Source organism: Suillus bovinus (assembly GCF_016758785.1).
Source record: "Suillus bovinus strain UH-Sbo-P2 chromosome Unknown EDB93scaffold_26, whole genome shotgun sequence".
Lineage (NCBI taxonomy): Eukaryota > Fungi > Basidiomycota > Agaricomycetes > Boletales > Suillaceae > Suillus > Suillus bovinus.
The window spans coordinates 82,262-107,249 of record NW_024542082.1 but is presented as its reverse complement, the minus strand read 5'-3'; the positions used below and the strand labels follow the sequence as shown (position 1 = coordinate 107,249).

The window sequence follows — 24,988 nt, the reverse complement described above, 5'->3', positions numbered from 1 at the left end:
CTATGCGTTGGAGACAATCATCGTGATCAACGGAGCTAGGCTTGTTCAGCTCGCCAGTCCTTGGTCATCTTACCCAAGTAAGTGACCATGGTGCTGTCCAAACACCTCCGGTTCTACGAATGCGATCTCGTGCGTTCTGTGTTCCTTCTTTTGCATGGCGTGCAGGTGAACTCTTGTTGATACAGTTCCACATACGCAAAATATCCGATGTAGGCGTGTTTCTTTTTTGCATGTGTAACTTATAAACGCGTTGCTTTACTAGTATCGAATATTGAAGATTGAACCTGGTACAAAATGTGAGAAAGCGGTGTAATTTTGGGACTGGGCACCTAGGTGCCGTTGCGATAGTAGTGAGTTCATGAGTCCATGGCTGCGCCTTCTCAGTACTACTCAAGTCAAGTGGCTAGTTCCAACGCAGACCCGTAGGCGATCATCGCTTTATCATGAGTTTGAGAACAATGTTCCGACTCAAGGATGGGCTTTCTCACAAGTATAATATATAGGGATTTGCCGGAGTCATAGGCTGCAGCATTGAGAGCAGTTCAGACACCATGAAGGACAGGAGTTCAATAAAAAATGTTTCAAGAACAGACCGAATCCACTGCCCGAAACACAGCACTGCCACTCACTATTTAGAAACATAGCGCCCCGCGGTGCGTGGACTTCTTCACGACGACAAGTGAAATTTCTGACGGATGTCCTGATTCTCAGAATCTCAAAACTGTTTCCAAACGATAGCTTAGCGACAGGAACCCCGAGTCTGTAGTCGAGTCAAAAAGAGTGAGACAACTAGGATTGTATTACATGGGCATGCAATGTGTCAGAAATGAAGATGCGAGAGTCAAGATATGTAAATGTGACTTGTGGGTGAGGCTGCAGCGATGCCAGACCTAGTACGATGGATGACTCCCACATAAAATAAGACTAACGGCTATAACTCACCTGCACAGAACCAGACGTCAAGTTCGGTGAGAGCTCTAGTTGAAGTCACCGACGGCAACTTCCTCGCGCTTTTCTTCATCGACATCAAGTTCCCCGCGCTTCCTCTCAACACCATTCGAGTAGGAGCCGTAACTGGTGTCATCAGCGTTGAGTTCATAATTGCGATAGTTGAAATCAACGGTCTCAAGCTCCTCGCGCTTCCTATCAACCCCATTCTGGTATGAGCCGTAACTGAAGTCATCAGCGTTGGTTTCGTAATTGATATAGTCGAAGTCTTGGGCGTCGACTTGTTCCCCACGCTTCCTCTTGACCCCGTTCTGGTATGAGCCATAACTGAAGTCATCAGCGTTGGTTTCGTAATTGATATAGTCGAAGTCATAAGCGTCGACTTGTTCCCCACGCTTCCTCTTGACCCCATTCTGGTACGAGCCGTAACTGAAGTCATCAGCGTTGGTTTCGTAATTGATGTAGTCGAAGTCTTCGGCGTCGACCTGTTCCCCGCGCTTCCTCTCGACCCCGTTCTGGTATGAGCCATAACTGAAGTCATCAGCGTTGGTTTCGTAATTGCTGTAGTCGAAATCATCGGCGTCAAGTCCGAGATCCTCGCGCTTCTCTACATCTGATAGCAAGTTACGATTAGTATCGACCTCCAGATGGTGATGAGTGATGGATAGGAATATTCACATGAACGTTTCGCGATGGCTCCTTGCATAGGGTGCGCTGTAGCAAGAATCATAATGGGCGCGAGGGCGCTGAAGACAAGAGAAAGCTTCATGTTTGAGTCAAGAGGAACGATTAAGTGACACTACGTTGAGGAATCTTCAAGCTAAGGGATTTATACCTTTTCATAGATCCGCTGATGACTCAAGTTACCTGAAGCCTCGTTTACTCAGATTCGAGCTGTTGTTCCAAGTGCACGTCAGTATGATTGAAAAGTTACTCAACACCCACAATATTCCCAACGAGGAAAGACAGTCGACCATGTCCCGATCTTGCAATTCGCAAATTGGCAATTCGAAGGTCACGACGATCCGAACTGTGGAACTCGGGGAGTCACTGTCGCGGTGTTCTTTGACTGTCAAAAGGAAACTCGAACCTATTCCAGGACAGCGGCTCGACATCGACATCGACATCCTATCTCGTCACTTCTGCACGTCTTGGCGTCATCAATTCCCGATGGTGGAAATACCATTTGTGTCATGTAGGCAAGTTTATTTGGCTCTTGTCCAACAGTTTCCGTCTGGAAGATTTTTTGTTGGTGTCTGCTCCTCGAGCTAGTTTGACGCACATGCTTGAGAATTTTCTGTACGTGCACGAGGTGGGATTGATCTGGACGGCTGACTAGTACTAGTACCCGGTCGTTGGCAACAAGAAGAACGTAAGTCGAGAAGGACGTTCTCCAAATTAGGACGAGTCGACTATCAGTTTGCTGGTTCTTTTTGGTGCGTGCTCATGAGGTAGTGATCCATGTGCACAGTACAAACCACGTTACATCCCATCAAGGTGAGCTTCGGTTCTAGGATCCAGTTTGCTCTTGTAGGCCACACCACGCATGTGGAGCAACTCAAAGAAGTTTCGTTCAGACCGCGTTGGTATCAGGGAAATCTGTCGCCAAGGCTCTAGCTGTCAGCTCATGGTGACTCAAAACTATTATCGGCGTACTAATCCCATGGAAGTAAATTATAAACGTGTCAAGATACTAATTAAAATGTTTATTAATATTATTGTCAGCATCTCCATCTCAGGCGCGATGACGACGACATAGATGCTGACAGAAATGAGTACTTGACCGGCGCGACGTTAGAGAACAAGACGGACGTACAAATCTTCTGTCTCGTAATCATCGTTCTGGTAGGAACGTTCCGCGATGACTCCAAGTCTTTGCATGGGGTATTACGCTATGGAGAGGGTTTTGCTCATGACCCTGAATTGATTGAAGCCTTGTCCACCCAGAAATTTTGTAGTAAGGTCAGTCTCGTTGAAAAATCACTCGACGACATCACTAATCCTAATGAGGCAAGGCCGTCAACGTTGATTGTGAACAGCGTCTCTGAGATCCTTCACCGTGTTCCGGCGCCCCGAACTCGGACACCTTCATTTCCCCACATCTCGTAATCTCGACTAGCTTATTAACTAGGTGTGTTACTGGGATATCTTTTGCATAGTCCTATCATTAGTGTTGCGGAAGTCCGGTTTGGTCCGGTTCAGCAACAAATTTTGCGAACGCTGAACCAAACCTCACGTCCGGTTCAATCGTTTTGCTGAACGCTGAACCGGACGCCATGAACACGTTCATGGCGTCCGGTTCACGTCCGGTTCAGCATTCGAACATCGAACACATTGTAAATATACTCGATTGTACTATAGCTAGTAGTAAGGAGTACTGGTACACTACTGTGAAGCAGACTCGGAGGGGGTGATGCCATCGATATCTGTCTCATGATCCATGTCAGTAGCTGCATCCGTAGTTACCCCGTTATCCTGGTCTCCTTCACAGTCACTTTCCTCCTCAGAGCCCTCACTTGTGACCACTGACCTGCTAGCCTTGCGTTTGTGCAAGACAGCGTTGTTGGGGTCAACAAGCTTGGGTGCAGGGCGTGGGATACGAGTCGAGCGACGTGCCTGAGCGGGAAGCACAGACAGTGGAGTATCGTCGTCAGGATCATTGTACCATCGGATTTGACTGGCGTCGAGGAGAGTTCCATCTGCACCCAGACCACACTGGTCAGCCATGTTGTGAGGGGGAAAGCTTGAAGAGAGTTGAGCTTACCTTGAATTTGATCCATTTTAACTTCCATTGAGTTCATGAGTGCCGAACAATTCATGTAGCTACCCTAGAAAAAAAACAACCCGTTAACAAATACATTAGCACTAAACCAAATTAACCAAAGTTTCCATACCTTATCAGGTTCTTCCTTTGTAATGTTTGGGTTAGTGGTAGGCAAACAAACCTTCACAGACCTTGCCAGTGTGGCATGGTCCTTGTGAATTGGATTCCAAGCGAAAAAGTTGCGAGTAATCATGTCATGTTCAGTGTATTGCATGTGTGGGTGATGTCATCTTGTATGTGTGAGTAGCCTAAAATGGAAGCAGTTCAAAAAGGTTTGGACACGTTCGGATGCGTTCAATGCGTTCAAGGAATGCTGAACGCTGGACTGGACCATTGTTCCAGTTCAGCCTATACTCTGAACGTTGAACTGGACCATGGTCCAGTCCACGAAAGGTCTGGTTCGAACCGCAGTTCAGAACCGAACCTCCGCATCACTACCTATCATAGTATGGGAGACTATGTCTTCCATGCATCATAAGTAATAGCATATAGCAACATATATCGCGCATGGCCAGTGATAGAGCCTAACCGATTTTGTGGGCATCATTCTTTGTCACTCTCAAGTAGTTGTTATATTCAGACGAGAGCCAGCTAGCACTGAGCCAGCTATAATTAATACGTCAGAGGACTTGAGGCAACGACGCACGAGTTGGAAAATGCAATGCGCAATGTCACCAGGCAATCGAGTCAATTTAAAACAGAGCAACGTGAAAAACCCCGTATTGTATTGCATAGGCATGCAACATGTCAGAAAATTTTAAAAAGCGATCAGGTAGGGGTGTAGATGTACAACAGGGAAGATACTGTTACTTGTGGGAAAGGCTACGGTGATGCTGGACCTAGTACGATGAATGACTCCCTCAAAAATAAGATGGCGCACAGCTATGAACTCACCTGTTAGAATCTGTCATCAACCGTTCACTGTTACGACTTGGATGGTATCTGTTGGCGACGCTCAAACAGAGCGTGTGTCGTCAACGGTCGAGGACGTCCTTGGGCTAGCCCAAGGTTAGGGGTCTTACTTGGCGAAGCTTCGGCAAGTAAGATTTGACGCCTATGTCCAAATCGGGTAGCTTATGTCACGCGGGTGTGAGACGATAAGCTAAATCGGCCTAGACTTACGATACCCGAAGGTTAATCGTAAGGATCGTCGTTAATTTAGAGGGACAGAAGTCTGACTAGTTAACAGGGGCTTTGCTCGTCGACGAAGTCGATGAGTAAAGATCGAGACTATAGGCTTATCTGCGAAGAGCAGATAAGAAGATAGAATATAGACTGCTGGCGAGGCAGAAGGGATCACTCTGGTGAGAGTAGGAGGTCAAGAACCAAGTAGATTCAAGTTAGGGACTATAGTACATGGTAGCGAGTTTATATAGAGGACAGGAGACATATTAGTGGGTGATAACTCGTACTACCAGGAGAGGCAATCGGTAAAGGGTATAACCATAACAGGAAGGCACGTTCGGTCGGGGTAGAACGTGCTCAATAAGAAAGTGAGTCAAAGATCGGAATAAGAAGTGAAACGCGCAGGGGCACGATCGTGCAGCTGCGGATCTAAGTATAAGTCGCATGTGCGACTGCGCACCGAGTCAGAGATCAAGAAAGGGAACAGGGCAAAGGGGATGCGTCGTGCATCATATCATAGGTTACCGTCCGGACGGTAAGGGTAAAGGGGACTATCCACAGGATCAGTCAGGTGGTGGAGCGGAGCATGGGTATGCTTTGTCAGCGAAAGGGTCCGGCCAAATGTACTGGCTTTGCTGCAGCGATAGGTAGAGAGCGAAAGGGAATGCGAGGATGACAAGGATGACAAGGGTAAGGTCAGGGTAAGGGTATGACGTGAGGGCTGATACAAGGAGGATTAGGAGAAAAATGGTGGGGGCCCAAGTGTCTAGATGTTCTTGTAACATTCACTGGTAATGGCGATATTTTTATTTATCGGCATATGAGCTCCCATTTTAATTGTAGTAGGGATCAGCTTCAGCTTCACGACGGTATATACCAACATATTTGACTTCTGTACTGTCTGTGTTGAGTTCCTTGCGCCGCTCCACGTCTGGCAGCAAGTCAGCATACCACATAATACAGTAACATATACCCGTCTCAGACAGGCAGCCGAGCGTGACAATGTACCAATGGGGACGGGCCATCCCATGTGGGCCCATGGTAACAATTGTACCATGATATAGGAGTGGGCCGAGTGAATGTGTGTACCCGAGGCAAACAGATGGGCCAAGGGAATATAGTATATACAATGGTATAGGAATGTACTAGTATATAGGACACAATGGATGGTACATCCGGTTGACAATAGGGCCGGTTCATCTAGCCTATTAGGAAAATGGATCATCCGGTAGGTATATTTGCAGGTACATATATTATCCGGTAGGTATATTATCCAGTCGTATAATCCGGGAGTTAGGTATATAACCAGGGTATAGAATCTGGTAGGTAGGTATATAATATGGTGGGCATATAATCCGGTAGGTAGGTATGAAATCCAGCGAGTATATAATCCGGTGGGCATATTATCAGGTAGGGTTGGTAGGTATATTATATGGTGGGTATATAATCTGGTAGGTAGGACGAACATCTGGTTAGTGATGTGCCTGGCCTGGCCTACTTGATGGGCCTCATGAGGGCTTGGGCCTGGCCTGGGTGTCTCATAGGCCATGGCCTAGGGCTCAGGCCAGGGCTTCTACATAGTAAATGGATTTTTCCGGAATGTACTGTACAGTAGTTACTAAATTAAACTTTGCAACAACCACATCTGCTGGAAGTCAGCTGAACAACATACCCGGCCCAAGAATGACTCTCACAGTCATGTCTGATGATGACGCAGTTACTGCCATCACAGTACGTTCTAAACGAACAATCATACCTTCTTCTCGGCTCCTTGATTCCAATAATAGTGCAACACCCGAATTAACTAGCCACAAGCAGGTCCAGCGGCCAGTTCAACCAAACACTGCTCCCACGACAAATCCACACAATGCCAAGCAAAATGCAGACAACGCTGGCTGGAGTTCAAGTCTCTCGAATCAGGATGAGGATTTGGACAATGACGATTCCAACAAATCAGTATACAAGGGTAAGTACTATCAATCTTTGTGCCGGTATGCTCACTATTTTATTTTCATAGTCAAGCGCCTTCATTGAGCCAGCGAGCCATCCTTCACAGATATTGATGACGCTTGTTCGACTCGTTCATTCAGCACACACACAGGTAAGCACACAACTCATTTCACCATTGAATTCTAATGCTACTACTAACTTCTTACTCTAGCGCATACAGGTACACATGAGGACTCCATCGATCATGACATTGACATCACTGGCAATGGCGATGACGAGAACAACAACAACAGCAACAGCTTCCTGCAAGACATCAATGTGCAAGATATTGCTGTTCCCAGAATGGTTCAACGCGAGGAGAAAACTCGGGACGTCAACACGTTCTTCGGCAAGTCCTATGCGCATAAGGCGAAGGATGGTAAGACAAGGAATGTACGAGACTGTGAAACTTGCAAGTACGTGATTTTTTCATTCTTCAAATCTTGACTCACAGAATTATAGGAAGAAGGGGTCACCCTCGCAAATAGTTAGTGATGCGTCAACATGCCGCCATCACCTTGCATTTCGCCACATGGTAAGTTTATTTGTTATCTGTTCTTGACATCTTCATCTCACTTGCCATCAGGATGCTTACCACAAGTGGTGCAAGGCCAATAAATTCGCCTCAATGCTACCTCAAGATATCAAGGAGTGCAAGACTGCTGCTGCTGTTGCAAGTGCGCAGCAAGCTAATCTCGATGGCCATCTCTGCGAGATTGAGCCTCATGAGGCCATTATTCCCTACTCTGACTGACTGTTTTGTGACGCCACTGTGGAATGGCTCATATCCACTGGACAGGTATGTTTTTTATTTATTTGATCTAATTCACTTATTCTAGTCCCTATCATAGCCCATACAAGCTGTGGACCACCCCAGTTTCAAGAAGATATAGACGTCACTTCATGTGCTGTGCACAGTGTCCACATACCCAATCACAAGGCTACACAGGCCGAAATAATGGACTTATTCAAGAAACAAATGACAAAGTTAAAGGAGCGCCTTAATGCAAGTTATTTTTTTATGTTTCTTTCTTTGCTACTCATTTCTTATATCACACAGAGTAAGATTGTCAAGGGTGAGGTTAACTTGACCTGCGACGCTTGGCAGGCAAGTAATGTCGACGGTTACTTTGCCGTGACAGGTCATTGGATCAAGGAGGCGTCTTCAGATACCTGGGACCTTCAATGCGCAGTTCTTGGGTTCACTCAACTCAACAATTCACATAACGGACAGCAACTGGGTCAAGCCCTGTATGGTATTGTTGACTGTGTTGGAATTGCACACAAGGTAAGCTCACTCAGTTCTTGCCTTACATTTTCACTAATTCGTCATAGGTTGGCCATATTACGTGCGACAATGCAAGCAACAACAACATGATGCTTGATGAATTTGCATATCGAATCAAGCGAGGTGTCGGTCGAATGTGGATACCAGAGAAGCGCCACATCAGGTAAGTTCACCTGTTACTTGTTCAGCATTGGCTAATATACATCACAAAGGTGCCTTGCTCATGTCATTCATCTTGCAACACGAGCTCTCATCTCTACCTACAGCAAAGCACCCTGCTACAACCCTCAGCACGCGGACCTTTCTGTACCGCAAGAAAATGGTTGCCATGACGAAGTCGGTCTCATTCGTGCCATCGCAGTCAAGGAACAATCTTCAGCTCAATGCAAGCATCTGTTCAAGGACATTCAAGCTCGTCCTCCCAACCCAAGTCCTGTTGTATCTCAGCTACTACTAGATATGCCTATCCGATGGTCATCTACGTATGTCATGCTGGACCGCGCCGAAAAAAAGAAAGTGGTATGTTTTAATTAACAATGACATTTGTTCTGAGACTAACTTTCCTTGAGTATATCAACACATTTGTATATGAAGTTGGACTACGTGAAGGCAACCTCACAAAACGTAAGAAAATTGATGAGTTGAGACTTTGTATGGCCGAGTGGGATCGTGTTAAGCTATTTACATCTCTTCTAGCTGTTTGTTGTCCATTCTTTATGTCCGACTGCAGTCACTAACTCCGAACTCGTATTTCAGCATGCCGACAATGCTCAACAGAGCTTCTCCTCAGATAGAGGTCCTTCCCTTCAACAAGCATTGCCAGCTCTCGAGGCATTACACAAGGCTTGGTCATCACGCTCCGCAAATCCAAGATACAAGGCTTTTCATATAGCATTGAATGCTGCTGTCGAGAAAATCAAGCAGTATTATGATCGAACTTCCGACAGTGAGGCATATATTATGTCTATGTGTAAGTTAAGTTCACTCCAGCAATTCATACTCTCATTCAATCAAACTTTCTAGTGCTTGACCCTTCCCAGAAGGATACCCATTTCAAGAGATTTTGGGGCAAGACCTTACATGCTGAGGCCCTCGACGAGGCTGAGAGAATAGTAAGTGCAAACACTTGTGAAGGTCATTGACTAATGTCCTCGTAGTTTCAGGAACGTCGTGTCGAGCTATATGGTGAACATGGAGCTCCTTCTTCACCAAAAAAGAGGAGGGTAGGCAAAGTAAATGCACTCCTTCGTGAGTTGTCCAGTGATGAGAGTGAAGGTGAACTTGAAGACTTGCCTATTGATCCTCAATCACCATGGGCAAGGGAGTTCCACCTTTATCTCAATACCGCTACCTCGATTCCGGAGAGCATGTCTATTATACAATGGTGGGGGGTAAGTATATTTTATATCCTTGTGTCGTACACTTCTAATTTACACTTGAAGTTGAATGCTCAGCAATACCCAGTATGGGCATCTCTTGCCCGTGACTACTTATCTATCATGGCTACATCAGTCTCTAGTGAGTGTGCTTTTTTTTTTTTTTTTTAATTCCAATTTATGTCCTTTGGAGTATGCACTATGTAGGACAATTCATTCTAGTCTATGGGACCCCTGGTGTCCCATCATAACCCTGGGTGCACGAATGCCCTGACGTGAGCGTACCCCGTCAGTCCGCTGTTCCCGCCAGCCGTTTTAGACATGCCGCCCATAAGTAGAGATGACTTTGGTGATTCGCGCATGTGGTGAGCTCTATCAGTAGCATATGTAAACGCGTACTCGGTTGCATGGAGCGAACTGGTACAGGAATCATAGGAGGTGCAAATGGAGAAAGGTGGGTAAGCCAAAAATGTACTGTTGGTTGGCTAACTAATTTGTCTCCGTTTGACTGATGCCGCGCAGGAAAGAGATTGATCCCATGTAGACGAGTGTTGAAAGAGGGGTTTAAGGATGTTGTACAAGTGGTGATACAGGGGGTGATACAGAGGGTGTGTAAGGGGGCTTGCGGTATGGACATCTAGCATTGTTGTACATCTGTGTATTTACAAGTTTCGTCAATCAGGAGGCATGTAAGGCAGCGGTACTTCACCGAACGTCGGGTGTAGTCGCCCAGTGGCATTGATGTATTTGACAAGGTGGGGTGTTGCTTCTGGGTTGGAGAGGAGATATGGGAGAGACGTGGCTTTGCGTCCCAGTGCACATGCCAGGGTGTGGCATTCATGACGAAAATGGGGGCAGTCAAGCAGGTAGTGAGGGACAGATTCAACTACATCTGGGCAGTGTGGGCAGAAGGGAGTCGGCAATTTGCTGATGTGGTGTAGGTGCTTACAGAGGGGGGCATGGTGAGTATGGAGGGCCATGTATACTCCGGTGAGTCGCTTGGGGAAGTGGGCGGTGAATTTAATGAAAGAACATTGTAGTAATTTGGGATCTATGAGGTTTGTACATGCAAAGTGGGGCGATTTGCGCCATATTCGTTCCCACCGAGCATGTGATTCATTACGCTGGACTTGCTTGAGTGTTGAGATGCTGAGGGGTAGTGCATTATGTCAGAGATAGTGTGGGAGATGATGACGTGGGCTACTCTGGTGTCGTCCCTCAGCTGCCCGTTTTGCATGCTTATCCGCCTCCTCATTGCCATGAATGTCTGAATGGCCTGGAACCCATCTGAGGGTGACGTCAAAGTCATCATGATCCTTGGCGATGCACTTCAACATGCTACAAAAACGATTGATCAAGTATGAGCCTGGGTTCGAGTGGAAACTCTCACCGGATTGGATAACCGCTTGGTTGTCGACAGAGATGGTGAGAGGGAAGATGAGATCTCGTTCCGTAGCGATCAACTTAGCAGCTAAGGTAAGACCAACTGCTTCCGCTTCATATACTGTATGCTCCTTCTCCGTCCCCAAGTGAAAACGTAGAATGCAGGGGCATTTGCCCGCACAAAATAGGACTGCTGCCGCCCCTATTCCTCCCTGATGCCCTGAGCCGTCGCTATATATTTGGATGGTGTCACTGAGCTGGAGATGTTCCTGGATGGCCGACTCTTTCGATGCTGCGATGTGTGTCCTGTGTAGGTTCGTGCTGGAAGGTGGTCTGCGTGTCGGTAGGAGTGTCTCGATGTCCTCTGGGATGATGGCATATTGACGTGTGAGGCGGTGAAGGGACGAACGATGGGATGCGACATAGTGTCTTGCCGCACGGCGAACTGGGCCATATAGAGGGTGAGTGTCGGGGTGAGTAGCGAGGTGGACAATTGCTCTGTGGCAAGTGTTCTGAAGGAGAAGCGGGATGGGCAACAGATTAGCGTGAGCTTCCAGTAAGTCTGTGGCCGTTAATTTCATAGCCCCCATGATGGCAAGCGCTACTATGCACTACACAGAGGTTAGACATTTTGCTACACCAATAGAGTCACACTGCAATATGTCAGATCCTTCACGGAAGGAGGGGGTGAACCACAAATCTGCCGCATATAGCATCTTTGGGACTGCTATGGCCTGATACAGTTGCCACATGAGATGGAGCGGAAGACCTTTGGCTGCGGTCGAGAGTCTCCGCAGTTGAAAGACATAGGCCGTGCCTTTCGCAATAGCATTAGCAGCCTGCGCTTTCCACCACAACTCCTGGTCAACTATGACTCCCAGAAAACGATGACTGAAGGTGGGCTTGATGGTCGCACCCTGGATATGCATGTTAGGGCGCGTCTTCCGTTGATTCATTGAGAAATCTATTAATGCAAACTTGTTAGTTTCAAATCGTCAGTTGTGAGCCCTCGACCAGTCATAGCAACCACCAGGCCTTTCTAACATGTCTGCTAGAGTAGTGTGAGTAGATTCAAAATCCTTACCGACCGCTATAAGTGTGGTATTGTCAACAAACGCTAAGGTTAGTTCCGTGACCACTGCGCGGCCCCGCAGAGGCTTGGCTACATCGACGAGGTCAGAACTGTATATAATATACAGTATCATCAATAATGGGTCTCCTTGGCCTATCACATTATTAATGGGAATCCAACCTGATGTATAGCCGTCGAACCGAAGTTGAGTCTGTCGGCCGGTTAGCAAACACTCTGTGAAACTGACTATGTCCCTCAGGATGCGTCACATATGCATATTGTGTATAAGGTGCTTCGTCACCGCATTGGGAAAGGCTCCCTCAATATCCAAGAACAGGACAGAAGTGACCTTGTGAGACCTCCACGCATTTTTCACCGTTTCCTCAAGTAAGTGCAAGGAGTCAGTGGTGGAATGTCCTGGCCTTCCCCCAAAATGCGTGTTTGGCAGGAGATGGTACTTCTCAAGCGTGTAGGTGAGTCTCTCCGCTACGACAGCAGATAACAGCTTGCCCATTGTGTTGAGCAACGCAATGGGACGGAATGCCTTCGGGACGGAGTAGTCGGGTTTCCCCGGTTTGCACAGCACTACCGTCATGAACCTTTTCCAAGGTTCGTAGTAGGTGTCGAGGGTGATGACAGCGTTGAACAGGTGCGTTAGGTAGGGGACAAGAATACTTGTGCACTGCTTGTAGACGATATTGCAAATACCATCTGGTCCGGGTGCCTTGTATCCACTGAGTTTGATGATGGTGTGTGTGATTTCCGCTGGGGTAAAGGGGGAGTGCGGGGCTACAGGATCTGGATATAACATCTCAGGGGGTACAGAGTCGTCAGCAGGGGGCAGAGGGAAGAACGACACAGCTATAATGGTGCTCTTCTCCTGATTGGTATTGGCTTCAGTCGTGGAGCCGTCAGGGCGCTTGATGCGAAGGGTGGGTACTCTTGTCTTACCCCCATCTTTCGGTTCCGATGAGATATACTTGTTGGCTGTCCATAAGTCGTTGCCCTCGATATGCTCCAGCCACTCGATCCAGTGCTGTTTCTTCGTCGACTCGATCTCTGCTGCATACCGCTTCTTGATATCCGCGAGGTCCTGGTGGCAGATGTGTTGAGGCAGGCCCCTCATCAGGTAGGCCTGCCTGCTGAGGGTATTGACCTGTTGATGCAAACGTGTTAGTTCGTAAGTCCACCATCATTTAGAATATGGGCAAGGTTTGGAAAAGGGTACTTTAGCCTCGATGGAGGCCGTAATGGCTGCAGTGAGACACCTCATGGCATTTTGAAATTCCTCGTCAGTGACGAGCGGCTGTGGGGGGAAGGGGGAGAGTGCGAGGCCAAGGTGCTCCTTGAAGACATCCCAGTCAGTCTCGCGCCAGTTCTTGCGAGGTTCATCATTGACTTTGGGTGTGTCCAGCTCCAGGCGGAGGAGAATTGGGATGTGGTCGGTCTTCAGTCCACGTTGGGCTGGGTCCGTCTCGCAGGACACTACGGCATCGCTGATGGATTCCATCCCAAAGACATTGTCGGGACGGGTCCAATTGCCCATGGCGGATGATTGCAAGGTAGGGAGACCACAAGGGAGGAGTTGCACCATCCCATAATCGGCGATCAGCTCAATGAGCGGGTTGGCCGCAGCGTAGTTGAAGAGGTGCTGATTCCTGGCTTCCTCCCATAGGGGGTGATGCCGGTTAAAGTCCCCCATCCAGAGCATGTGGTCAGTATCCAAGGGGCGGATGGTGGCGATGTCAGTATCTAAATAAGTGTCAAGGGCTGTGAGGGTGTGCTGGGAGGTACCGTCATTGTAGACGTTAAATATAGTACAGAGTCCATAAGGTCCCGAAAGTTGGAGGACAACCACGTCTGAGGACGGGAATGAAAGCTGTTTCCAGGAGTTAGTATTCACAGATGAACTAATGAGTGTTACAGCGCGTGTCCGCTGCTGGGGGTGTGTGTGATGTTGGGATGGGTATAGGACGTGCCAGTGATGGTTGGCACTGGTGTTGCGGAGGAAATTAATATGAGGTTCCTGTAAAATTAGTATGTCCCAGTTGGCAATTCCGGGGTTGTTGAGCAGGGAGGCTTGCGCCACCAGAGAGGTATTGAGGTTCTGTTGCCATATACAGAGACTAGCAGGAGTTTCGTCGGCGTGCTCAGACATGAGAAGAGGGTGGGGTAGGGGTACTGTCATGGGGAGGTCCCTCCCCCCATGAGGACGAGGAGGAGATGAGGTTGTGGAGGGAAGGATCCTGTGGGCGCTGTGGAGAGTGTTCACGGGCAGCCGCTTGAGCGTGGAAGTTGATCGTGGTTTGGCAGAGGGTGCCTGAGTGAGGGTTCTGAGAGCTTCTGGGTGGCGAGGCAGGCGGTGTAGAGGACTTCGCTGGCTTAGCAGGTTGAATGACTTGAGTCCAGGCGTGGTCGGTGGGAAAATACGGCATGCAGTTCTCCGGGTGTTTCTCGTCTATCTCCCAGCATTGTTTGGTGAACTCTGGGCATGATCTGCTTCAGCTTGTGTGCTTCAGGCTGTGGCAGTTGGCACAACGTGTCGTGCAGAAGGAGTTGCAAGCTGTTGTGCGGTGTGGACCTCCACAAGTGCCGCAGGTGTCCTCAGTGGCCTGGCAATTCTGGGCGATGTGATTGAACCTCTGGCATTTGGCACAGCGCAGCAGTTCTTTCCTGTCCTTGTGTACCCCCACACGTTCGTTGGCAATGCACAGTCCATCACACAATATGTCGTTTGCGGTCTGGACGTCGGCAACTTGGATCAGTGCAAAGGCCTTCCGCTGCTCCTGCAGAACACTTGAGTGGGGGCTTGATCCATCGTATGCTGGACAGCACGCCCTCTGGGAGGTTGTTGTCCCACTCAACTCCTCTGAGGAAGTCATCCTTCTCGATCTGAAGCTGGATAGGTAAGTATTCGGCCACAATTGGATACTGTACGGTTGCAGAACAACACTGGTGAGTCCAGGCTTCCTTCCAAGGCTGCCCTTCCTGACGGGCTGTTGAGCCATGTTGCAAGACTCTCTGTCTCCATTTCGACGACTATACCTCCATTGCGTAGGGCCATGACTGCTCGGATGCTCCCTAGTGGTGTCGATTCATCCCTGGCCTTCTCGAGCACGTCCTTCAACCTCTTGGCGATGTCGAAATTGGACGTGTTGGGGGGAAATAGTAGTTCACCAGGTTGGGGGTCCAATAAGACCTGCCTTGCGTGGATAGCGGCGCGACCGATGGCTTTGTCGACTGATGGAGGCAAGTGAGCTGCCGCAATGCTGCTGTATGACAATCGAGATAGGGTGTGGGGGATAGGCTGGGAGGGTGAGGATGATAGCTGCATGTAGAGGTGGTTGATCTTGTCCTGAGTGGCCTCCAGGGATGGAGAGAGGACTTTCATTGCATTTTGACAGTCCTCCACTGAGGCATAAAGGGCGTCAGCAGCATCCTCAACCCACCCGATTGCTGTTTGTGAGCTATCTTCCTTCTCATTTCTTAACCTTTCCAACAGGCGGTATGTCCCATCTGTCTTCTCTAGAGTGGAGGTAAGGGATAGATTGGTAGCGTCCACCATCTTGAGTGAGCCTTCCAGGGTGGTCGACACATCTAGAACCTTGGCTACTTGGGGCGCAATGGCAGCGATCACGTGATCAACTATCTTGGGCATCAAGGTGTCAGAGAGTTGGCGCGCGACCGTTTCTGCGATTTCATCAGCGGCATGCTTTTTCAGGATGAAGGCCGTGGCCCTGATAGCCGTGATGACGGGGAGGGGGGTCTTGGGTAACTGTGTGATGTGGAAGAGGGTTGAAATCAAATGGGTCAGAGTGAATGGTTCATCCAGATGACAAAGAAGAGTAGAAGAAAGATATTGCTCAGCACTAATGGGGTCCGTTACTACGCTGGGGAGCTTCTCTATTTCATTTTGCGACAAAGTCTGTCTTGTGGATCTTCTAGTTGCGGTACCTTGAGTTGGAGATGTTGTGCCAGAGTTGGGGCCCCTGGGACCCACACTGACACTTCTTCTCCCGATAGCCAACATATTGGGTGTTTTTCTGGTGGTTTTGAGGTGTTGGTGATGCCGTTGGGCGCGTTGTTGGGTAGAGTTTTTTTGGGGTCCTAGTCGGGGTGCCACTTGGCGTGAGACCAAGAGGCGATGGTGAGCATGCTTTTTCAGCTGCTGCTCTAACTATTACCAAGCGGCAAAATCACCTAAAGGGTGATATTGTGGAGGCTATCCAAGTCTTACGCATGTTGTACAATCGTGACCTTATGTTTCGTGAGCCTCCCCCTTCATCTGCTTTAGAGTTAGCATTAGAAGAGCCAGAAGTTGGTGAGGAAGTTGATTCTGGTGTTCAAGGGAGGACTGCCTGGGATTTGGAGCTATCTGATATACCATCTGACTAGTATTCAAATAAATAAACATCATTTTTCATCATTTTCTTTGATTTTTATTGAGAGGCCCTGGCCTGGGCCAAAGCCAAGCCCAGGCCAGGCCCAACCAAAGGGCTTTGGCCTGGCCTGGGTTTTTGCCAGGCCCAAGCCCTCTGAAGCCAGGCCCGGCACATCACTACATCTGGTGAGTATATAATCCGGTTGTCACAACCCAATAACGAATTAACGCTGGGTCGAAGACTAGGACTCAAACTGAGGTTATCGGACAAGAGAGGAGAGGAGCAAGTACGTCTTGGATTGCTACAATGTAGATACAAGAGGTTTGAACTAAGGAACTATCGACCAAGACATGCTACCTATATACAACTATTGAGACGGAGATTGAAACTGAGTTACAACTACTAGCCAATCATAAAAAGAGAAAGGGAATCGTACCATAGAACATTGTAGAATATTAAAGAAGCATCACGTGACCATATCTTATCTTATCGTATCTAATCTAATCTATTCACAATCAAAGAACTCGTCTTCTTCATCAGTCACATCGAAGACACGTGTTGTGGGCACTAAAGGTATTTCAGGAATGATAGACGCTTTCAGAGTAGGGTTAGGGTTTGACTTAGGCGCTGTGTATTGGCGCTTAGGAAGATTCAGGAAAGAATAATGGTTTGTTAAAGGTACTTGTGACACCGGTAGGTATATAATCTGGTCAGTGAGCATATTCTCTGGTCGGTAGGTAGATCATCCGGTGGGGTATATAATCTGGTAAGTAGGTGGATTATCTGATGGGTATATCATCCGGTAGGTATACTATATGGTCCATAGGTATATAAGCCGGTTGATATATTATCTGGTCAGTTGGTATATTGTCCGGTAGGTAGGTGTATTATCTGGTAGGATCTCATACTATCTACCATGGTATTAGATTGACCTTACAAGTGTTCACACATAGGCTATGCAAGTCACAATATGTATATAAAACTCATTTACTGGGGGTTTACATATATGATCACTTGTCTAAACAACATTTTTTGCAACCGGGTCACTGCATTTCACATTGCCATTTTTTGCATAGTCTGTCCTTGGAGTTCCGACAAAATTGTGGATACTATCTCGCATGTACCATGCAGTGACAATCCAGCTTCCCTCTTCCACATGCATGTGATGTCTCACCAGGTGACATGATGAAGCCAACATCAACCCGGAGTCATATAGAAACTTGACTCCAAGATTCATGAAATCCATTATCACCGGGCGATAAATACCTGCAGTTGTCATGATATCAAATGCCTCAGGTCGACATTTCGGATCTCTATGAGGTGGGGACCAGCGGTTGCAAATGACTGACACCACATTGAGCACTGAAGTCCAACATTTTAGATGATGGCACATGTCATGTAACTGATACCAGGTTGCCCATTTGCCCAGCCTGACTTGGGTTTTGATTCCAGCCTGATAAAGATCTGGGTGCATGACCCGAAGTGCAGCAGAGACAAGGATACTGGATCTTTGAAGGGAGGTGGTGATATTGCTACCAACATCACCCTTCAACGAGGCTGATACTTCAGGTGAGAAGCCATCTCCCGGATTGAGATTTGGGAAACCATGTTTCTACAATACTTCAGACAGGCAAGCTCAATTCAAATGAACCAGACATACCTCTCTTCCTTGCTGAAACCATGCTGGTGATATATTGATGCAACCAGGGGTGATCTTCCCATGGATAGTAATTTGAAGCATGTGTCCTCCATGCAGTAGGCTTGCTGGTTGTGATGCTATTGTTCAACAAATTACCCATGGAATTTGTTGCACAATGCATATCGGTCTATGAATTTGTAATATACATATGCATGAGATAAAATAAGAAACACATGTGGATAAATGACATACATTATCATACCGGTCATTGCTTCAGGCAAATACCAGACGATGATTCTTCCTCTGGAATCAATGATGACACTTGGAGTTGTCAAGACAAGCTCTTCTTGAGGAGGGAACTTGTCCAAAAGAGTCTGCTCTCGTTTTTCGTTTTGACCGGATTCATGTTTGTCCAGGGATTCATTGTATCTAACCATGTCAATTTTAAGATGAACTGTGGGCAAGTTATTTGACCGGAGTAGATATGTATATGAGGGAATGCATACCAGGATTGCAGTAAGCCATGGCCAAGACATTGGCAAGCTGCTCCAAAGCAATACAGGTGTTGATATCCAACAATCCAACACTCATTCGGTTTACCGGTTGTTGATGAATTTTTGACACGAAGGTGTCATAAACCAATTCACCGGCAAGGTAGGTCTGGTATAATGCCCAGTCCGGTGGAATTGTTGTCATGTGTTCAGGCAATAAATGAGTGGTTGATATATGAGGAAAGACAAGGCAACCGGTTTGATCCATCTGTAACTGGATATGGAAATTGCCACCCATTTACATTGAAGTTGAACATAATACATGGTATGATATATTTAATGAATGCTTCTGAACGTCAAATAGTGCTTGACCATATGGATGCACCGTCATCTAAATTCAACCGATCCATGAGTGATTGTGAGGATGCCACAGCCCTAGTCAGTTGATCAACAGGCCCAACTAATCCGGCCAACCTATTACTGGAATGCAAAAAGTTTCTCATCCTTTCCTGCAATATTTCCAACAACTCTCTCCCAATTGTTGTCTGACGGCACTGCTCAAGAGATGCCAAGCCGATCATCTCTGGGTTAAGAACCGGTCCATGGGCGAGCATATATGGAAGGCGGCCAGTCTCCACATGATCAGGCTATTATGATGTTAGATGTCAGATTTAGTGAGGATATAGTGTAGGAGGTAAATATTATGGACTCACAAGTTCTGAAAAATGTCCCTTCACCAACTCCATCACATCTTGCACACATGACTTTGGCAACATGTCTGACACCCTACAAGTGGCCAGATTTTCCTTCCACCAGGCATTGAAGTAGTCTGGCATATGTGCAATGTCATATTCATCAGATACGGCGGAATCCACAGAGAGAGCCAAGGCTTTGATATCCCTCAGAAACTCATTCACATCCGGTTGCCAGTCAGCCAATGTATGTACAACCATGAGTGCAAGCACATCTTGAAGAAGTTTTGGGATGACAGTGGAGCACCTGCTAAGGAAGGATATGTTGACAAAAGGTGATACAAAGGTCTATATGCCAGGCGACAATATTTGAGTGTAAGGGAACATGAGGATGACCGGACTACTGGAGAACCAGATGCTTACCTCCATTTCCCATTTCATGAGCATGTGGAATGTTTCTGCATATCCAGGGATTGCAGTGGCAAAGCTCTTGTCCACATACAGGTGCATGGCCAACAAGCAGCAATTGGCATAGAATAAAGCATGAGAAATCTCTCCAGTGGTGATCTCACCATCTGAGTAGGCCACAATGACTTGGTCAGAGCCAACCAAAGTTCCAGTGGTGTTCATGGAGAGTGAATGAGGATAATGTTGTTGTCAGAGAATGGGAAAGTGGGATTGTTTGCAAACATCCAAATGAATACATATTAGCTAACCTGGGAGCAATCCAATCAGTACTCTAAACTAACCGGCAACCGGTAAATCCAGCTGAATCACTAGGCATTTTTTGTTGTTTGCACATCCAAATAATTACATATTGGCTTACCTGGGAACCGGTACTATGAACTAACTGACATCCGGTCCTTCCGGCTGAATGACTGGAATCATTTTTTGAAAGGAATCCGCTTCATGTGTAGCCAGTTCTTGATATATGTGTTGTTGTCGTGCAGCATAACATGCATGTCCGGTCAGCCCGGTGGAAGTGGCATTATTCATGTGACCCCGCCACTGCTTGGCCTTGTGGTTAAAGAAATTGACGGCCCACTGCATTTCATGTTTAACAAGGATGAACTCTTCATTCCAATGATCGTGCAGTGCCTTTGTCTGGAGCCAGTTCACCCGATAAACTATTGTCGGAGCATGTGAGATGGTATGACCTGATATCACCGGATGTTGTAGAAACTCACATTCTGTCATCCAGTCATTTCTGGATGTATCACCCTGAACATTGATGGACCAGAACCATGGAAGAGTGATATCCCTCTGACCACGTGCATTTGGATCTGCTACTGCAGCACTTGCTTTGAGGTGTTCTTTTTTTAGCGGAAGATATTTCATCAGGAGCTCATGATCAGGGAGTTTAGCTAGTTGAGAGCGGCATTTTGAATATATTCTGGCATTGAGATTTACTGCTGCTTCCACCAAGCGAACTTGAGTCCATGCCCTGGTGGAGGATGCTTGTGACTTAGCTGACTGGACGGTAGTCTGGAATATGACAGCTTTGTCTCCCAAATGAACTCTAATTGCATGAAGTGCGTCATTGGCCTGGCCTTCATGGAGGGCAGTTTCTTCTTTCATGAGATTGGTGAGATCCAATGCATTGCATTTATCCATTCTGAGGTTGGAAGGCAAAGGTATGACAGTAAGCTCCGGTTGAAATAGGGAGGTATGGTGTGGCTCCAGATCCAGATTAGGATCACAATCACAGAAAAATTGTCGAGGGAATTATGAACCATGTCTACTGGAGGATCCGGTTCATCGACGTCAACTCCAAATCCAAGATAAGTGGGTGCCATCTTGAGAAAGCTTGAAATGCGAGTTTGGAGCTTATCCCTGAGTCGGGCTACTCTCAGCAATTGAATATCTGTAGGATGCTTTCCGAGCCTTTTGACATCTCTAGAGAGAGCGATTTGGGATTCTTCTATGGTAAGACCAGTTGCTAACCATGTGGCGGCTCCTCGTCGACTGATGGAATTGGTGACTAAATGATCAGGACAATTTTGAGCCTCCAGCAGGTGCAAATCCTGCTGCTTTCTAGTTGGAGCTGTAGATAAATGGCATCCGGACATTAATCAGAATGTGATTGGGCCCAGATGAATATTAGTGGAATTTGTCACTTGCCCTTTTCCAACCGGACCTCATAAATGTCCATGGCTGTTGGATCACCCATTCTGTTCGCCTGAGCAAGTGCCTCCTCTGCTTCCCAAAGAAGGACCATGTCAGGGTGAGCTGTCTCATTAAGGTTTTGGAATGAGAGTTTGCTTTCTTCAGCACCCCTGGCAGCCTCTTTGAACTTTCTGCACAGAAACTTCACTGCAGGGCAAGTGAGCCAGGAATGGATTGTATGACACTGGAACATATTTGTGCATCCGGAGGTTGGCAACTTACTTATGCGAATCATTTTCATGAAGTTGGAATCATTCATCTGATATTCAATACCTCTTTGCGATGCGGAGTTCCCATGCCCCTGGCTGATGGAGAGATTATGTTCAAAGATGCCCAGATTGTTTCCATGATCTCTCTGTCTATCCTTCCGGTCCCATGGATAAAGTTTGATGCATACCGGACATAGCAGCTGTCCTGATGCCCATGTACATGCCACAAATCTATTCCGGTGTAATGATGGTCATGGCACTGGGCTCGGAACCAGGCAATCCAACACCTACATTCATACCATTCCCCAACCTCCCTTGACCTTCTGAAGGCTGCGCACACTTGTCCGAACCTTCCGCAGGCAGTTCTTGTGTTCTGAGACCTGTCTGAACCTCGCAAGTTACCATACCATGTCCTATCCTCGTCCTTTTGACTTCGCTGGTGCGTTTTCCTTTATTCTAACTATATGTTGACTATGTCTTAGTGCTACACGGATAACAATTCCATCGGCATCCTGTTGGGAGTCTCGGAATACGTATAAGCAGTACGCATCATGGCTTATTACATGTATACTTGCATTCCTGCACGCATCGCGGCTTATTACATAGGTTCCGACTTGCTTATCTCACTACTAGTTTTGCCTATGGATTCCGGCCTCTCACAGAAGTAGGATATAATCTTGCTCACTGGCTACTGATAGGGCACTTCACTTCCCGTACTTCAAATAGTAATTAGTAGAGTCACCTCGGTATAATCGTAAACTGCGCAATTGATCCTTGTTCATTCGGAACGATTGTTTGGCTAGACCACTACCAATTTTGCACTTCATTTATTCTCGAGTCCCAATAGATTAGCATCATTCTGGACTTCAGACGCTGCACAAAGTCTTATACTGTTATTCGACACACCGACATACCGACACATCGACACACTGACATATATAGACCTTTGGACAGCCTTCGCAAGCCTCGGAAGGCATCGCGCTACTTTGGGCAACACTTTCGCAGCCTTGGATGACCTTCGGTCACATCGGACAAGTTTCTTGGTACTTCGGAAGTAGTCTTGGAACTACAGACGAACATTAAAGAGGTTTTCTTCCAATATCTTGTCTACTCTCTAACTGTATAAGACTTCCCTTGCATTATCAAGGTAGTTCTTAGGTTGTCTCTTGGGATGAAGCATACTCGCATCTCTCAGGACTAGGGACTCACATACAGTAGAGCCCAGCCCAGATCTACTCTTTACACCGGGAATGATATTCATGCCCATGGGGATCGAAAGATATATGCTGGATGCGATCCAGTCCTTGAGAAACTTATTATACTGACAATTAATGTCATAGAAAGTTATCACATGGGAGATTCCATCTGTATTGTAGTTTAGTGCTTAACTCAAGGCATAGACCATGTTCATCTGCCTGATTATTGTGGGTGAGATCAGTAAGACTGGAAATGCATGTAACTTGATGTAATGCATATTCACCTTTCACCCTTATGAAAATCTACCATGGAATGTGGAACAAAACATCCATGCCGTGCACATGCACATCCTCCTATCCCAGTGGCCTCTAGCTTTTGCTGGAAGGCATTTGCTTGATTGACTGCATGGTGATTGTTGCAATCTGACTTTTGGACATGGTCTTAGGCAATAGGCAAATGGCTCTTGTATCTTTCATCTCCAACCATGAATGCGAGACCGTCCATCAATGATACTTCATCAGATGGATTCACCAGATAGAGGTGCTCAGCTTTGAAGTTACCATCCATGACTAAAGTCCTGATGAAGAGCCAGGATGGGGTGTTGGTGGGCTCAGTGCCTGTACCGGTTGACAGGTTCAAATTTATCCCCAGTTGAGGACATGCCAGACAAAATAGGGCAAGTTCACTGGACTTTGGCTGATCATCTTTGTGGGCAAACCCACACCACTTGTAGAGCTTGCATTGGCGCCACTGTCTGGCAGTTCTCATGAGCTCTCTATAACGATCCTGCAAATATTGTTGTTTAATGACTGGATGATTGGTACAGAAAATGAAAACTGACCGGAACCATCAATGGAAATATACTTGAGGTTAGCCTCCGCATCTTACTGTAGTAATTCATGGCTGAAGTACCACATTCAAGGTTGTCTAGCAGAAAATCATCCAAGATGGAGAATGTGAATGCAGTTTTTGGTCTGGTGAAAGATGCCGGAAACAAGCCTGCTTGAAAGAGCTGCATATCCCGGTCGAGAGCACTGGGGCAGTGGCAATACCATATGGATAGGAAGTGAACACCAGATTTGTCCACTATGGTTATAGCTGGATGATCTGAGTCTGTGACAAGTGGAATGGAAGCTCCCTCCAGATAATCATCATAGTCTATATTTTCATCAGTATCTGACCAATCAAAGAGGTCGGATGTATATTCAGTGCTGCTTGGACATGGGTTGCTGTCATGAGCAAGGTGAATGTGCAGGCCGACTTTAATGAGTGATGTTTCTTGAAAAAATGATCTGGTCCATTGACTGATGCGATGGAATGGATGCCTTTGATGCTGGGTTCTGCAGCAGTCCATGCAAAACAGGGGCTCGTTGAAACAGCCATGGCATTTATAAACCCCATCCTTCTTGCAAACTGCACAAAGCTGGTCCAGAGGAGGGGCTTCTCTGACCATCAGTAAATTTATGTAGTCCTTGAACTCGCGCTTCCATTGCCAGAGATATTCATTCTGACTCTACATGATCTGGTCAGATGCAGACCACAAAAATCAGAAGGACTTTTGCTTGCCAGAGATTTTGGTAATTTAGGCTGAGGGATCTCATCTTGGTCAAAGTCAAAGTCAGCTCCCTCATGGAGCATCTGAGAGAACCTGGCTGTTTGCTTTGAGGAATATTTTGTTGGTGATGATGTTACTGACTTTGTTTTCAGGAACCATGAATCTTTCACCCAAGAGGACCTAGATCCTCTGGCAGTAGTTTTCTTCTTGAGTTTATATAGCTGAGGCAATCATTTCTTCATCGGAGGAGTGTATGCAATTCCCTTTTGTTTAGCATTTGCCATGATTGATACCACCACCTAAAATGATTGTTGGGCTGGGGAATGTACTCAAGCTTGATGATCGGCAGGCATATGACTTCACACTGTACCTTCCTTCAACTCCAGCCTCTGAGTGATTTGAATCACTGGATTACCACATTTCCTGTTCCTGTTTGTCAATGACGTATCAGGTAATCAGAAATCTCAGAACATCATCTCCATTTAGGATATATTCAGGTCAGAGCAACTGATATTACCATAAGTTGTATCATTTCTGAGTCGGTTACTCAAACACATCGTAATCCTGCCATTATCCCAATTTCCATGGATTTCCTCCGGTATCAATGTGTCTCCCTGTGCTGTATGCTATATTTGAGAGTATGACTGCATAC

The 24,988-nt window shown here is 46.8% G+C and overlaps 6 protein-coding genes across 6 annotated transcripts; 1 reads left to right on the top strand and 5 right to left on the bottom strand.

Moving 5' to 3' along the window:
• Window positions 1-977: 977 nt before the first annotated feature.
• Window positions 978-1,717, bottom strand: EDB93DRAFT_1250236 (uncharacterized protein; the record flags this gene model as incomplete). The annotated part of the gene is made up of 2 exons (XM_041452982.1): window positions 978-1,561; window positions 1,627-1,717. 2 exons carry the CDS (start codon window positions 1,715-1,717, stop codon window positions 978-980), a joined length of 675 nt encoding a protein of 224 aa, XP_041307848.1.
• Window positions 1,718-3,333: 1,616 nt separating this feature from the next.
• Window positions 3,334-3,965, bottom strand: EDB93DRAFT_1250235 (uncharacterized protein; the record flags this gene model as incomplete). The annotated part of the gene is made up of 3 exons (XM_041452981.1): window positions 3,334-3,647; window positions 3,713-3,776; window positions 3,843-3,965. The coding sequence occupies 3 exons, from the start codon at window positions 3,963-3,965 to the stop codon at window positions 3,334-3,336; spliced, it is 501 nt and encodes a 166-aa protein (XP_041307847.1).
• Window positions 3,966-6,398: 2,433 nt separating this feature from the next.
• On the top strand, window positions 6,399-9,320 carry EDB93DRAFT_1103831 (uncharacterized protein; the record flags this gene model as incomplete). The annotated part of the gene is made up of 12 exons (XM_041447350.1): window positions 6,399-6,477; window positions 6,510-6,628; window positions 6,716-6,863; window positions 7,068-7,302; window positions 7,349-7,421; window positions 7,473-7,563; window positions 7,738-7,873; window positions 8,441-8,693; window positions 8,769-8,798; window positions 8,931-9,144; window positions 9,198-9,286; window positions 9,309-9,320. 12 exons carry the CDS (start codon window positions 6,399-6,401, stop codon window positions 9,318-9,320), a joined length of 1,479 nt encoding a protein of 492 aa, XP_041307846.1.
• An 8,085-nt stretch (window positions 9,321-17,405) lies between these two features.
• Window positions 17,406-18,722, bottom strand: EDB93DRAFT_1103830 (uncharacterized protein; the record flags this gene model as incomplete). Its single annotated transcript, XM_041447349.1, has 5 exons — window positions 17,406-17,999; window positions 18,048-18,101; window positions 18,183-18,213; window positions 18,279-18,480; window positions 18,533-18,722. 5 exons carry the CDS (start codon window positions 18,720-18,722, stop codon window positions 17,406-17,408), a joined length of 1,071 nt encoding a protein of 356 aa, XP_041307845.1.
• Window positions 18,723-18,873: 151 nt separating this feature from the next.
• Window positions 18,874-19,839, bottom strand: EDB93DRAFT_1250228 (uncharacterized protein; the record flags this gene model as incomplete). The annotated part of the gene is made up of 3 exons (XM_041452980.1): window positions 18,874-19,164; window positions 19,231-19,557; window positions 19,633-19,839. 3 exons carry the CDS (start codon window positions 19,837-19,839, stop codon window positions 18,874-18,876), a joined length of 825 nt encoding a protein of 274 aa, XP_041307844.1.
• Window positions 19,840-20,201: 362 nt separating this feature from the next.
• EDB93DRAFT_1240507 (uncharacterized protein) lies at window positions 20,202-24,495 on the bottom strand (the record flags this gene model as incomplete). Its single annotated transcript, XM_041451767.1, has 11 exons — window positions 20,202-20,253; window positions 20,282-20,336; window positions 20,397-20,886; window positions 20,943-21,243; window positions 21,327-21,517; window positions 21,649-21,815; window positions 22,794-22,949; window positions 23,072-23,207; window positions 23,265-23,567; window positions 23,623-24,294; window positions 24,478-24,495. The coding sequence occupies 11 exons, from the start codon at window positions 24,493-24,495 to the stop codon at window positions 20,202-20,204; spliced, it is 2,541 nt and encodes an 846-aa protein (XP_041307843.1).
• Window positions 24,496-24,988: the final 493 nt, after the last annotated feature.